Source organism: Rhagoletis pomonella, unplaced genomic scaffold (assembly GCF_013731165.1).
Source record: "Rhagoletis pomonella isolate Grant_MI unplaced genomic scaffold, Rhpom_1.0 Rhpom_scaffold_00005, whole genome shotgun sequence".
Classification (NCBI taxonomy): Eukaryota; Metazoa; Arthropoda; class Insecta; order Diptera; family Tephritidae; genus Rhagoletis; species Rhagoletis pomonella.
Genome location: NW_023458559.1, coordinates 47902022 through 47918354, shown reverse-complemented (window position 1 = coordinate 47918354; position 16333 = coordinate 47902022). Strand labels below are relative to the sequence as shown.

General features: G+C 33.2%; 1 protein-coding gene across 4 annotated transcripts in view; it reads left to right on the top strand.

Annotated features, from left to right (window-relative positions):
* Positions 1–16333, top strand: part of LOC118739080 (protein naked cuticle-like) — a 236991-nt gene that overhangs the window by 183883 nt on the left and 36775 nt on the right. For all 4 annotated transcript variants that reach the window (XR_004992978.1, XR_004992977.1, XR_004992976.1 and 1 more), the window contains exon 3: positions 15451–15980. Coding sequence is in view for 1 of the 4 variants with exons in the window: in XM_036470201.1 (XP_036326094.1) it covers positions 15451–15980 (530 nt within the window). In the remaining 3 variants the exon portion in view is untranslated. The remainder of the gene's footprint in view (positions 1–15450; positions 15981–16333) is intronic.

Below are 16333 nucleotides of genomic sequence, written 5' to 3'. Positions count from 1 at the left end.
AGGATGTATTTGTTTAATATGGGTATCAAATTAAAGCTGTTCATGAATGCTTTAAGATAGAGCACTTTTCAAATAGCTGGGTGACTAGGGTCTCGAGATATAGACCAAAACGTGGACCTGGGTAACCTTGGGTGTATTTGTTTAATATGGGTATCAAATGAAAGCTGTTCATGAATTCTTTAAGATTGAGCACTTTTCATATAGCTGGGTGACTTGGGTCACGAGATACAGACCAAAACGTGGACCCGGGTAAACTTAGGCTGTATTTGTTTAATATCGGCATAAAATGAAAGCTGTTATGTCAAAAGTATGCGGAAGCAAATAAAAAAAAAATTAAAAAATTCATGAATACCGTTTTAGTGAAAAATAAAATTGAGTAATGCGGACAGTTCTTTAATCTTCTTTAATATAAAAATAAGTAGGGTTTTCCTTCCTGACGCTATAACTCCAGAACGCACGAACCGATTTTCACGGTTTTGCATTCGTTGGAGGTTTATAGCTAGGAAAATTCAGGAAAAATTTCAATAGAAAAGTATATGGTGTGTGAGTATCCCCCACGAAAATAAGTATGTTTCATTTAAAGTAGATGGTGCCATTGTTTAACAGCTATTCATTGTACTTTGCTCAGTTAATTTCATGTGACACTAGCGAATACCCGGCGTGCTTCGCTGCGCCTTAAAAGTAATTTTGTTTTGTTACTCCCTCTCACAACATTTGAAAATATTATTTAATATTGCTGTACATATTTGTATAGTAGGGAGATTTTTTCAAATTATATAAATATACGTTATTTGAATATTGAATCAATACACGTTTGAGGAAAGGGTGCGATAGTAGACTCCAGTTATAAGATTATAAATTAAATTTCCAAGAGAAAGTCGGTTCTTTACATATTTTCTAATTACCTTCGAAAATATATTAACTCAAAAAAAAAATAAACAATGCTTCATAGATCGATTTTTTTAAATCTAACTTCATAAAGTTCTTTAAAAATATTTTGTAAATGAGGCCATAAGAGCTTAGGGGGAGAGTTACAACACAAAAATACATTTAAGGCGCAGCGAAGCACGCCGGGTAATTGCTAGTACACTATAAACGTCAACGAAAGTACTGTTTAGTGGTAAATGTTCAATGCAACTCCGCGCCTATTAAACTAAAGCGTTCGTTTTGAAAAAAATGATTTAATTTGCATGTTGCTTGCAATGGAATTCGAAACCTTACCCTCTGGAAATCAACAAGTTGTGGCTAGCATCTTTTGACCGAAAAAATAAAAGTCATATCTTAATTATTATTTTTGACCGAAAAGATTAAAGTCAATTTGTAACTTTTATTTTTGACTGAAAACATATCGGTGAAAAAATAACGATTATTTTTTTTACTTTTTTGAAAAATATCATAACCGTTACGGTCCCTGCTAAAAGCTATGGAATTGAAATTCATTCATATTGTAGCCGCAGTCATTTTTACAAAAAGTAAAAAATAAGAGATCATCTTCACACCTACATATACATAGTATTTATACATAAACACATAAGTGTAGTAAGATTAGTATGCCTCAACATATACATAAAAAAATGATGTCATGTCTCCGATTCACTTCAAATTTTTGTATGGGTTCTATACTTGAAATAAGCTAACACATATTCCATTATTTTTTTCCTCTTCGGAGGTATGATCTGTCAAAGTTCGAATTTTTTCGTGATACTGACCATTTATGTACTTCTTCAAATCGTTATATCTCGGGCTCTACTCATCTTAGACACCATCTTAACGTTGTTTTGAAGATTAAGAACCGGGCTTTCTATATGATGGTTATGATTTTGCTAAAGTTAACTTAGTTATTAACAGTTGAACTTTTTTAAGTTGATTTGCATAGTGAAGACTAGTATATTTGGAATTTAAAATTACACATCGTAATCCCTGTTTAAATCCCTGTAAAAACCATGATCCGAAAAATGGGAGTTTTTCAAGAAGTATTTTTAAAATATTTTTTTTTAAGACGTGGTGATTTATTTTGTGAGAGTCAACAATGAAGTCCGAAGAAAAAAGGAAAAATGTGAAGCCAATCGAAATTGTGACACCAAATTTGGTGTCCGATATGAAAAAGAATGCCTCATATATGTATATGTTATTTATATTATAACATAGAATAATAGTAGTGTTAGTTAGAATTGTAATATATTATTTGAGTATTTGTAGGGTTGCATTTTATAATTCTTTTATGCAATTACAGTGTCTGAATTTCGTTCTATTTTAATTTGGTCGTAAATTAAATTATATTCCATGATCCCGAGGGCTTGATCCCGGAATTTCGGGACTTAAAAAAGGTCTCGGGACTCCCGGAATTCGGCATCCCGGATCCCGGTACTAGATGCCTTAATTTGTACAGATAAACATGGCCTTACTCATAATCGCACTTTAGAACCAATTTTATTATTATTTAGTTTTTCAGTGAATACTTATTTATTTCGCACATTAATCGCTACTGGAATTAAGCCAGCCGTTTATTTTATGTTTTTGTTTACTCACCCACTTGACCAAGTGCAAACAAGCGTGATAAGACCCAACAAAAGGTGTGCAGATTTTGCGGCAACGATAAGATTCGCTAAATTGTTCCCTCTTTTGCGGCTTTCGTTTAACTTAGCAGCAAAATGCAACATGAAACGAATTTCACCGCAAAGTTTACCTAGATTGTGACAAACAAATATGTACATATGTATGTATGTATGTACTTGGCGAAAAAGTGCGCTACCTTAGATGTACTCATATGAATGCGTGTATGTGTGTCGCTTGTTATTCTTGTTATTCAAATTTTGAAAAAGTAGTAAAATTTTTTTTATGTCATAAATTAGTTTTGCGATCATAAATTAACAAAGTGGTTTAACAACAAGCGTGCATAATCAATGTAGGTTTGAATGTACGCAGGTATTTACATATATTCCTTAATTTATACGTGTGTTTATTATGAATTTGGTATGACATTTATAGGGCGGCATTATGCATTACTAAAAGCAAATATCCACTTATATGATTAATAGGACAAACAGCGAGTTCAATTTACTAGAGTGCGATTGCAAATGCATCGCGCCGGCACCACGTGGAATTGACAATAAAAATAAAAATAAACAAGTAAGAAAGTCTAAGTTCGGGCGGAGCCGAACATTAAATACCCGGCGCAAGTATTAAATATATGTTTTCCACCTTTCCGAAAGCTGCCGCTACCTGATAAGCCGGGGTGTATAAATTTTAAGTAAATTAGCGTCCTTAAATTTCGAAATATTGAAATTTCAAGCATTTCTGAAATTTACCGGTTATATGAAAAACGGCCGTAATTTTAGTCCGATTTCAACAATTTTCAACGGTTGGCTTTTGTGTGGCAAGTACAATAACCATACCGAGTTTGGTACAAATTGGTAGAACGGTTACCGAGACACATATATGTGATCATAAGTGGGCGGTGCCACGCCCATTTTCCAAAATTTTATCACAAACATATTTCTTTGTTAAGAATTGTTGCACCCATCAATTTTGAAAAAAATAGCTTTAATATTTACTGATTTATCGAGGATTTCGTATTTTTCTAAATTACCGTTATATGGGATGTGGGCGTGGTTATTGTCCGATTTTAAAAATTTTCGGCCATTTGGTATGCTGTACCAGGACCAACAACTGTGCCAAGTTTGGAAGAAATTGGTGCAGCGGTTACTAAGTTAGACACATGTAACCATAAGTAGACGTGGCCACGCCCATTTTCCAAAAATCTATAATATTCTTATTTTTCGTCTAAAACTCATTGTAAATATCAATTTTGAGTGAATTATCTTTAATAGTTACTAAAATATCGCAGTTTTCGTATTTCTGAAAATTACCGTTATATGGGAGGTAGGCGTGGTTATTGTCCGATTTAGCCCATTTTCAATACCATCCGTCCTACGCCCAAAAGAAGTCCACGTACCAAGTTTCGTTAAGATATCTCAATTTTTACTCGAGTTATCGTGTGCACAGACGGACGGACGGACGGACGGACGGACGGACGGACGGACAGACAGTCACCGTTCTGATCATTTATGTATACATTTGTCTATATCTATCTCGATTCGTTTTGGCTGTTACAAACAACCGTTATGTGAACAAAGTTATAATACCCTTGTGCACAAGTGCGCTCGGGTATAAAAATGCATGCCAGTTATGTGGCACGATATGCCAGCAAAGCCATGACTTTTTAGCATATCCATGTTTTTATGTAAATATGTTTGTGTGTCTGTAAGCATGGGATCATTTTATTGTCATTTAGTTATGCTGTTATTTTTATAATTGTTGTTATGCTATGGGTATTATTGTGGTGTTTGAAGTCGCGCCACGTAAAATGCAATTCGATTTGAATAGAAAATGAAAAGATAAAAGCCACTCGCCGGCACAACACGACGCCACAACCGTCAGCAATGCTACGAACGTGCGCCAATTTAATGGCAAACGTGCGTACATACATATGTATGTACATTAGGGTGCCTTACCAAAAAAAAATAATAATTGTGGATTTTCCACCCGAATTATAAAATGTATTATATTTTAAGACTACCGCCAAAATATTTCGGAAAAAAAATTAGATAATACTAAGGTGGGCTGTACCGATTTGAAAACACCTACAAAAATCAATTTTTTATAAATAAAATTCGTTTTTTTTATATTTTTTCAAAAAAAAATTTAAAAAAGTATTTTTCAAAAAAGTGGAAAAAATAATTAAAATAAATGTCTGAGCTAAATTAAAGGTTAAGACCAATATAGTAAAATTTCATGGGAATTATTTTAAAAATTTTTTGTAGAAAAAAGACAAGTTTGAATTTTTTCTATATACAAAAGATTTGTTAAAATCGGATTTTGAAGTTATTCCTTTTTGACATACATTTTTTTTTATTATTAGATACCTTTACGTTGGTGACATAAAGATTTTGTCTGAGAAGACCCCTAGTAAAATTTTCCGAAGAATAATTCTTTAGAATCATCCCACGACCTTACAAATTTGTTTTTTGAGCGGCCTCTTGCAGTAAGGGTAAAACCAACCTTTTACGCGGGAGCTAATAGGTTAAAATGTTCTACGAAAATATTTCCCATGAAATTTTAGTGCATACGTCTTGACCTTTAATTTAGCTCAGACATTTATTTCAACAATTTATTCCCCTTTTTTGCAAACTTCCTAGGTCGGCACATGAAAACATTAGTAGGCCATAAAAAAAAAATACGGACTAACTTCTACAAATCAATCGAGTATTTTATTACCGGATATGTATACTTTCAGAAAATATTAGCCAAGTCCGGGATGGTTTCGCTGTCCTACAGAGATACCGTTTTTTTATGGAGAGTGGCGCGTCCTAATGAGCATGTATGAGGTGCAGTGTTGCCATTTTGGTGCTCTTGGGGCTAGATTTAGCTCTTTTATTTTAAATTGCCCCAGAGATTTGCTTTAAGCCCCTAGCTCTATTTTAGCCCTTTTAAATTTGAAACAGCTCCGAAAATCTTAGCTTAATTTTAAACACTAAATTTAAACATTCCTGCTGTTTGTTTGGAAAAGCACATTTTCAACTGAAAGAGTGATTGTAGCAAAACATTTAAATTGGCTGCTTGTATTAAATTTGTCAAAAGTTTAAAAAGCTTAAAAATATCCTTATCGCTCAAATGTATACGCCTGGAAAGTACTATTCCGATTGACACAACAAATATATCAAAGCAATAATATATCTTTCGAAATGTTTCCAAAGAAGATTAGTTGTATTCGATTTTCTAGAGTTTTTTAGCAATAACTACAAAAGGCCTAGAAAACGATTTTTTGGGGAAATAAATGAGATTTATTTTCAGGTTTAGCGATCCTAAATTATTCTAAAAAATAGCGAAGTGCTTTTTACTTATAAACTAGTGTAATTAATGAATTCGTAATATATGTATACAATAATAATAAATAGATACATTTTTTGTTATCTTCATACGAGTTTAAAACTCACAATGTTTGTTTAGAATGAAAATTATATGTGCCTATGTGCATATCTATGTACCTATACAAATAAAATTTTGAGAATTCGTTCTAAAATAAATAAAAAAAATATATGTTTAATCGATAAATAATGAAACTAGCTCTTTTCTTATCTCAAAATTTATTTTATTTAGCCGTTTCCATCCCCTTTTTCTGGAGATGCTGGCCCTAAATATTTAGATATTTATTTCTGGCAACACTGATGAGGTGGACTTGTAGCTCGCTCCCAAGCCCCATCATACCGGCTGGCTGGCTTACAGTGCTGTGCGAAATTAATTGCAAACTAAAATGCGTTGCGGTGACGCATGCATGAATCACGCCGTTGGCATTTTTGTGTAAGAAAAAAAAAACTAAAAAGCCGAATGACACTCCAGCAAGGGTTGGGGATGTCTCACTACTTTATGAAGTAAAATAAAACAGCAGGCTATGATCGTAAATATGTTCTACACTTTTAAACACGTGTAGGCATGTATGTATGTCAAAGCCAGCCTTTCCCATAAATACTAGCAGCCTGACAGGCTGCGCTGTTATAGCTCACTTTTACCAATCACTGTTATTACTTGTCGTCGTACTTGACTTTAATGAGCATACTTACTGCCAATACTGGTGAAGAATTGACAGCGATAGGCTTAATATTATGGTTGTCGATTGCTTATACCGGAATATAGCGTTTTACAGCTTGTAGTTTAATTTAATTAATTTCAAAGCGTACATATTCATTAGTTTTTGTGACATTCATTTTAATGAGGAATTTCACAAGTCTTCGCACTGAAAAGTAACACATGGGTTTAACGCTTTACAGTTTTGTAGCCCATTCAATTTTAGCACAACAAAGTGCAAGTTTCAAGGCGCTAAAAATTATCGTTGATTTTTTTGATATTTTTTTTTTTGTGGAGATTGTTGCTCATTTTCTTCCACATAAAAAATCAATGGAAATTTTTAGTGACTTTAAACTTGCCCTTTATTTATTGTACTAAAATTGTATTGGCTAAAAAACTGCATAATCGAAAATTTTCTGAATAAAAATCTAGATTTTTTTTTAATTTTTTGAGTTTTGATTAATTTTTGTGAACTTTGTGACAGCCTTGAAACTCTTATTTACATACATATGTGGTTTCTGGTATAGATCAAACTGAAAAGAAAATTCTTAAAAACAAATAAAGAAACATATATAAGTGGCAAACAATATAATCTTTAATTTTTTACCTATTATTATGACCAGTAGTGTTGTAGCTTCCCTTTAGGAATATCAATATTTATCAGAATAATGTATCGCTACTCGCTTATTTAGTTCGCGTTCTCTTTTTCTTTATTCGCTAATTTTAAATAAGGCTGTGGTTAAACAAAACCTATTCCTCGTTCTTTTTTTATCCAGAATTATGGATTTTTGTTAAATTTTTCCTGCAGGGTTTTCATAGTGTATAATTAAATAGCTTGCCCTTTAAAGCTTAATTTGTTAAAACTAAGCTGCGGGCAACTGGACACAGTAATGAACACCTGTACTAAATTAAAATAAATGTCTAAATGTACATACATATGTATATAGAGATCGGGGTTAGTTATTCCCGTTTGCTGTTTCTCTAAAGTGCCCTTAAGGCGGTATTTCATTTTATATTCGCTAGCGCCATTTACAGACAGCTTGTGAAGGGTTTAAAATGTATTTAAATTTTTTTGTTTTTTTTGGTTCTTTTTTACATTTGGCTGTATTATTTATGTATTAGCTTGAGATGCAAATATATTTTAAACGAGCATATAAATAAAGATAACTTTTTCTCAGTAGGTAAGTGAATATTTAAATTGCGAACAAAAGCACATATAAATTGAAGGAACCACTATGTATCTAAACCATGACGATTTTTTTCATATTTTGGTGCCAACGATTTCACGTAGAAATGTAAGATGGCCAGTAAAAAAGAAAAAAAGGAAAAATGGATGGGCTCTATCTAGTTAAACATAGTTAATAGACTCACTATGAAAGTATAAATGCAAGTAACAACTACAGATAAGACCCAGCAGGCAAAACTATCGGTACTTGACATATCACCGTGACAGGTACCAATTGAACATACCGGTCTTAGTTCCGATTTTTATTTACGATAACGACCGGCAACTTTAACATGAGTGTGCCATTGAAGTTGACCGACTGTTTGCGTCAGAACTGTGATAAACTCAGAGAACCAAATTCTAGTTCTGTTCAGTCGGCATTTTTGGGCTGATTTAATGATTTTTGATTGTAAACAAAACGGAATTAACACCCGCAACATCACTAGGAGTGAGTTCACTTAGTAATGACAACATTTTCTTATAAAACCTGGCACGGTGGTATAAATTGCCACTGTTTTCCTGAAGGGAAGTTATGCCTCATTGATACCAGTGCTTCTAAAGCAGACACAGGGAAAAGGCAAACAATGTAGATGAGCAAGAAAGAATAGCCTACTTTCAAAAGCTGCCTTAAGTTTCCAGAAAAGTTCGGAATTGTGCCGAAAGTCTCCAAAAATAAAACACGAAGAAATACGAAAAGTCCCAAAAAATAACACAAATGGCAATAACGCAAAATTTGCTTAATTTCACTTTTAAATGGGAAATAATACCAAAATCTGAGTTTTGCTTTATTTCCAACAAAGGTTGGAAATAAAAGAAATTTTGCCTTATTTCCCATTGCTTATTTATACTATTTGTAACAAAAATAGTTTACTGACCAGAAGGAAAAAGAACTTTGTATATTCCAAAAATACAATTAAACAAAAAATGTTATAGAATTCATATGAAAAAAGTAGTATTCACAAAATATTTTTACTAAGTCTAACAAGATATAGGAAAAACGTCGTCTTTAATAACTGCTCGGCAAATCGAACATAGTGCTTTTGTATGAATTTTGTCTGCATGCTTTCTTATATGTTGAAAATATTGCTGGAAAACCTTAAAATGTTTGCATGGAACGCAGCATATAACACAGAGAATATTGTTTTGAGTTTTATCTTCAGTCAAAATTTCTGCATTATCATCACTTGCTTCACTATTTCCGAACTGCGGATTTCGTTTATGAACACGAAGCGAGCATGTGGTACGAACTAGTTATGTAAACATATGTAAAACTAGTGAACTCGCATGGCGTTAAAACGCCAAGATTGAATTTATTATTTTAAACAGGAGAAACCCTATTCAAAAACCTTAAAAAATACTCCTAATGATTCATCTAAACCATTTCTGACTGATGAGAAATTTCAAATCTCCCTGTACAGCTAAAAAGGTTGCAACTTCAAGAAATAAAACCTGTACACATCTATATAGAATTTCAGTTCTTCAATTTGACTTCTCATTTTGGAAATTCGAAATAACGATGCAGATGTGATGAAAAAATAGATGGCAACCCTAATTAAAAATATTATCAGCCTAAAGTTTTCCTAAAACTCTTTCGTTTGACACTAATATTTCGATATTTGATCTACGTAGCTTGCGTATAAGTAAACCAAATTCGACTTTTCAAACAGGTGGCAACCCCATTTAAAGTATTTTCAAACTGTAATCTTTTTTTCGTCTGGAATTGTTATACATATTTGAATTAACTGATGAATTAAGTCGAATTTGTTTTTTAAGCACATTGCAACTCTTCAAAATACAGTTCAGAAATAACGTATTTTCAAACCCATTTTGATTGATACCCATCTTTTGATAATCCATTTACCTTATTAAATAATTTAAAATCTTCTGGCACACAAAAAAAATTCTAAATGTTCAATTTAAAGATTTCTTAACACTCGTTCGATTGATAAACCATTTTTTAAAATTTCATGTAACAGGCGGCAATGCTCTTAACAATTATTTTCGAACTAAAATTTTTTGAAATATTTTTCGTCTGACATCATTATAAATATTTCAAGTAACTGATGAATTAAGTGGAAATTTATTTTTTAAACACGTGGCAACCCTCCTAAATATAGTTCTTAAGTAAAGGATTTTGAACCCGTTTCCATTGATAACCATCGCTAAGTAATTCATTTAATTTATTAAATAATTTTTATTTAACCCTTTAAACTGGGGCAACCCTCAAACACATCAGAAATGTTCTAAATTGTCAAACTAAGTATTTATTGAAGCTCTTTCATTTGATACCCATCGTTAATATTTCATATAACTTGGGTATAAAATAGTTCAATTAGACTTCTCAAATAGGTGGCAACCCTATTCAAAATATTTCCAAACTACTATCATCTTAAACCTCTTATGTATGACACCCATATAGCGATACCTTATTCACTTACCAAATTCCTTTAATTAAAATTGAATTAAATTTTTTTAACATGTGGCAACCCTCCTATATGTATTTAAATTATAAAGCCCTTTCAAAGCCATTTCGATTGATACCCATATTTAATAATTGATTTAACTTTTTATCTAATTTGAGCTTAATTCCTTAACAGGTGGCAACTTTTTTCGAAAAAGTAAAACCTTCTTGAACATCCACACCCTAAGCCCTTTAATTTGGTACCTCACTTCTGAAAATCGAACGGACGGTGCGGATCTGAGGGCATTGATTAGTAAAAAACTTGAGTTTAATTATTTAAAAGGTGGCAACTCCTTTCGAAAAAATAAAACCAGTTTGCACATCAACAGGCCAAGCGCTTTAATTTTACATCCCATTTCTGAAAATCGAACGAACCGTGCAGATCTTTTATGCTTCGCGTATTATATATATAGATATACTAGATAGCACGGCTAGTGAGGTTATGCGGCCGTTGGATGTTTGACAAGTTTTATCTGGTTGTCAGTAGGCCAACAACTATGTAAGTGCAGCTCTGTCAGTGTGGTAAAGTAGCTGATATAGACATCATTAAAAGATATGAAATCCCAACCTCTGCTATATTGCCCATAGAATAAATAGCGGATATGGTTTTTCTAGGAGCACCTGTTGATCGAAATTTGATGTAATATACAATACTGTAGTTTTGAGTTATATTTAGGTATCACGTTTTGCATTGGACACCGCTTTGACTTACTGGCTTCCTTTCTATTATTCACTTAAGAAATTCCAAAATATGCCGGTTTGTTTTCTCAGTCCCAAGTTGCCATTGAAATAAAATGTGTTACTCTTTAAATGCAGTAGTCTGTCTGTTCACAATGTCTGCATAACCGAAGCATAGCTGCAAACTATTTGTCGATCAAACTTCAATCAATATTTACCTGTTCTTATTTCTTGTTAAGCAACGCTTTTTGGTTCTGCTTCGTTTATGTTTTTCTTTTTAACAAAATTTGCTGTTAAATTGTGTCACTATTTTTATACATATATGTATGTATATAACAAAGTTTAAAATTTTCAGCTAAGTAATTTTCAAATGGAATTGCTAAATAAAGTAGCTGACAAAGTTTTGTAAAAAAATCGTTTTACAACTTTGTTTGCCATTTGTGATAAGATAGCAGCAGACAAACGAAAAGAATTAAACCAGACGAGGTGACATAGTTGATGAATGTCATTTGAAATACAACTAAAAGTAGTGGAGCGTAAACTTTGAAAAAAAATAAAATAAAATAATGAAATAGGTACTAAAACAACAGCTGGCTGATCATAGAGATTTAGTGACTAACAGAAAATAAGCAAATATTATTTGGTGCTCACATTTTCGTTAAGAATTTGACTGTGCCTTAATGAGAAGTCTCGCAGGTTTGCCGTTGCCTGCCGCGGACCGAAGGCTATTAGAAAGATATTTTTTGTTATGTATAGTGGTAGAACGTACCTCTAAACATTCGATTGTGACGGCCGCTAGAACGATAACAAAACTTTACTGAAGATTTTAATAAAAGGAATTGAGATAAAATAATAGAAAGGCTCTTTCTCTGGAACTGAATGTCAAAGCACGAGACACTCAAAAAATTGCGACTCGAAAATTATTTCACAAAATATTTGGCATTTGAAAAAAATTTTGAAGCATTGGAGGATTGCAAGGCTTATTCTTATTTAAGAAATGTTCGCAAAGTAATGAATTAGCCAAAGAGCTAATCACTAGAAAACTCAATATGAATTTGTGGTTTTTAAAAAATGTACATCATTTTACGTCAGTTAAGAACTCGACATACTATATTTTTGGTCAATTAAAAACTGGTCATGAATTTAAGGTTTTTGTAAAAATCGACATAATTTTTGGTCAATTAAAAACTGGACATAAACTTTTGTTGGTTTGAAAGAAGGGTCGTAAATGTTTATTTTTTAATTGATAACATTTTTGGTCAGTTAAAAACTGGACATAAATTTGTGATAATTTAAAAACTGGACATAAATTTTGACAATTTAAAAACTAAGCATAAAATTATGGTTTCCTAAAAATGGACACAATTTTTGGTAAATTAAAAACCGGGCATAAAGTTTTGTTAATTTCAAAACTGGGCATAAATGTATTAAAAAATTAACTAAACTTAAATTTATGGCTTTCTAGAAATGAACATCATTTTGGGTCAGTTAAAAACTGGACATACATACATATGTTTTTGGTATGAATTTATGGTTTTTAAAAAATGGACATAATTCTTGGTCAATTGGACACAAGTTTCGTTAATTTGAAAACTTGTCATAAATATTTTTTTTAATGGACGTCATTTTTGGACAGTTAAAAATTGGCGACGTATTTTTGGTAATTTTAAAACTGGACATAGATTGATTTTGCTAGACTAAAAACCGAACATAAAGTTTGTTTTTAATAAATGGATATGATTTTTGGCCAATCAAAAACTGGACATAAATTTTTGGTAATTTTAAAAATCGACATAGATTTTGGCCATTTAAAAACTGGGCACAAATCGATGGTTTTTGAAAAATGTAGATAATTTTTGTTTAAATTAACGGTACATTTTTTTAACCAATTAACGATCAACATGACGTATACGTAACGACAGCCTCATTCACTCATTCGAGCCAAGAAAAAAATTAATAAGATTACTATAAACAAAACCACTACATTATTAAGATCACTGACCTAAAAGGGTTCATGAATATTAAAGACAATATAAAAATTTGATAAAATCTGTAATTATTCATCCAGTATTTATTCTTGTGGAAGTTTACCGCAGCTGAAGCAAAAATAGTTTCATTTAATTCACACAGATGCACTATAAAACTTCCCCAATATATCCATGGATACATATGTATGTATGTACTTACTATATATACATATACATTTTCCAACTACTGTTTACTTGTTGTCTGCGCTCTTTTATTGGCCATCACAATCGGCGCTTTCAAAGCGACCGCCACCACTAAATAAATTACTTTAAGGGGCAATATGTCAGTATGAAAGTTGTCGGCGCTTTCATTAATTCCAGCCAGTCAGCCAAGTGGGGGCAAAAACACCATATCACATGCAGAAGCAAAAACAACAACAACACAAGTAGTGCACAACAATAGTGGCACACCAACAACAGGCGATATGAGAGCGTGTAAGCAAAAAATGAACAGCAAGCATGGAGCGACCACTGAATCAGCGCGACGGGCAACAGTTGCCGGCAAACGATGCGGCGGCGCGTTAACGCAAGTGTTGGCTTTCAAATCGGAATGCTTGTGCAAAATAACCAACAACAACAATGGCATGCACGCAGTCATTTGATGACTGGGCTGGCTGGCTGGCAAACTGTTGACCAGGGCGTATGAATAAGCTGGCGCGCGTGCGTTTAAAGGCAGGGCAGGGCAAGGCAAGCCGAATGAACTCAAAGTCCACAAAGCTGAAGCGTTTGGCATTTCGAATAAGCAGGGGTGGGAGGATGCGTGTGGGAAATACTTGGAACGCTTTTGTGGCGCCGGCTTTGAATGCATCACCATTAATTACAAAATTCTTATGGCATTTTTTTATATACAATATATTATATATATTTTTTTTTTGCTTTTATTGTACGTATTTCCCGCTTTTGTTATGCTGATTGCTGTAAGCTTGCTTTCCTACACTCGGCTGAGTGGTTGGATGGCAGCTGACTGTGGTTGGTCGGCTGACTGGCATAAACTTTTAAGCCTTTGTTTGCGATAAATTGCATGCGAGTTGGCATTAAATTCCTTGGTTAGTCAACGTCAACGACAGTCAAAGCGCCAATAGCGGCGCTGACGCCGACTTAGCGTCGAGTAAACCAACTTGAGCATTCCACTGGCGAGATAAGTCGCGCAAATATTTAAAACAGTTGCCTGCAAATATGTACAAAAAAACTAGTTGACGGCAGGTTTACTGTCCGCTAGCTAGCAGCACAGTAGACGGCAACAACAGCATGCAAAAAAATAAAAAGTCGCAGTTAATAAATTATAACAACGCGACGCGTATGACGGTAGCTGTACATATGTATGTGTGTATTGACGTTGCATTAGCGGCGCCGGATATGTGGCGAATTAATTTAATTACATACAACGATTAACAACAAACAGCTGCTAGCGCTGTCAATTTAATAACTGTTGGTGTAAAGTCATTCAGATTTAATGATGGCATGGAATAATACACACATACATACATACATATGTATATGTATGTTTGTTCGTATGCATGGACATATCTACCGTCACAAAAAATGGCATAAATTTAGGAACATCTTAAAACAGGAGGTCAATTTTTGGTAATTTTTAAACTGGACATAAACATTTCCAATCTTAAAACTGAACGAACATTTTTGGTGGTTTAAAAAGTTAGAATAATAATAAATTTGTTGTTGAAAGTTTTTGGTGATTGAAAAATTTATCAAAAGTGTCAGTCATATAAAAACTGGACATAAATTTATGGTTTAAAAACATGATCATAAAAACTGGAAATAAATGTTTAGTAATTTTAAAACTGGATCACCTTTTAGATCATTTCAACAACTTTTGGTTTCTTAAAACCTGGATATAATTTTTAGTCGTTAAAAAACTGGTCACACATTTTTGGTCATCAAAAAAAATTTTAGGTAAACATTTACCGTTTAAAAACTAGACATCATCATTTAGACTTACACATACATTTATTGAATCTAAAAACCGAACAAAATTTCTAGCTAGATGGCTAAAATCCAGACATAATTTATTTCATATTTAAAACCCGGAGATACATTTTCCGCTGCATTTAAAACCTGAACGTATATTCCTTTTTATTATATAAAATTTACTCTAAATTTTGGCCATTTAAGAACTGAACATAATTTTGGGACATAAATTTCTTGTTATATAAAAACTGTACATAAATGTTGGTATTTTAAAAACTAGTCCAACAATTTTTTTTCCATAATCAGTTTTTTAAATGACCAGTTTTTTTAACTATCAGAACGTTTATTCCAGTTTCTATATTGTCAAACATTTTCGTTCAATTTCTAAATTAAGTTAAATTTATGTTCATTGTTTAATTTCACACTGTACATAAGCATATTAGCATTCACTTATTATTTATCATTGCAATTAAAACTTTTTTTCTTCGCCTCTCTTCCACTTGCAGTTCAAGAATGCACCACCGACTCGGAGGAGCTCATGTACCATCAGGTGCGCGCCTCTTCTTCCTGCAGTGCTCCGCCCGATTTGCTCATGGTTAGTGATCGTGAAAATAATATACCGTTACGTTCACCTGTAGTCAATATAATTGCAACGACGACCACAACGGGGGCAACAACAACAACAACGGCAACAGCCAATCACAGCAGTGGTGGCGGCGGTGGCGTGGTGCAAAAACATCATCAACAGCATACTACGGGGCAACAGCAGCCACAACAACAGACACACAGAGAACATCAACACCAGCAACATTGTTCAAAAGATGGTAAACAACATCTGAAATTGAGTAGCAAAAGTGCTGCTGCAAGTAAATTTATTAGCGCGCAGCAACAGTTGGCCGTTGCAAGCCAGCAGTCGCAGCAGTTACAGCAACAACAGGATGAGATTGATGGCCAACAGCAGACAGCGCATCAGCAGCGGCACTCCTCACATCAGCATGGCGGCGGTGGCAACAAGGAGGAGCGCATACGGTTGGAGGTGAGTTAATTAAAAGCACAGTTAAGTGGCCTGAAAAGGCCAAGCTTCTGCTGGTTCTTTTCTGTATGATAAAACATTTAATTTAGATGGAAATGTTTAGTACATCCATAGACTTTCCTGTAAAATATATCTGTTTCAAAAAGCAGTATCTTTGTTTTTTGTCCCACCCGTGACAGAAGAAACAACTCTGAATCTTTCCATATAAAATTATGTTGGAATTTCTTTAGTATTTGATAAATAATAACTCATACATAAGTTAATTAGGTGTAGCTTTATCGAAACTCAGAATTACATACGAAATAATCCAGGAACAAAACTTAGTGAAAATAGGTTGCTTATAGTTTTTGAGCCCT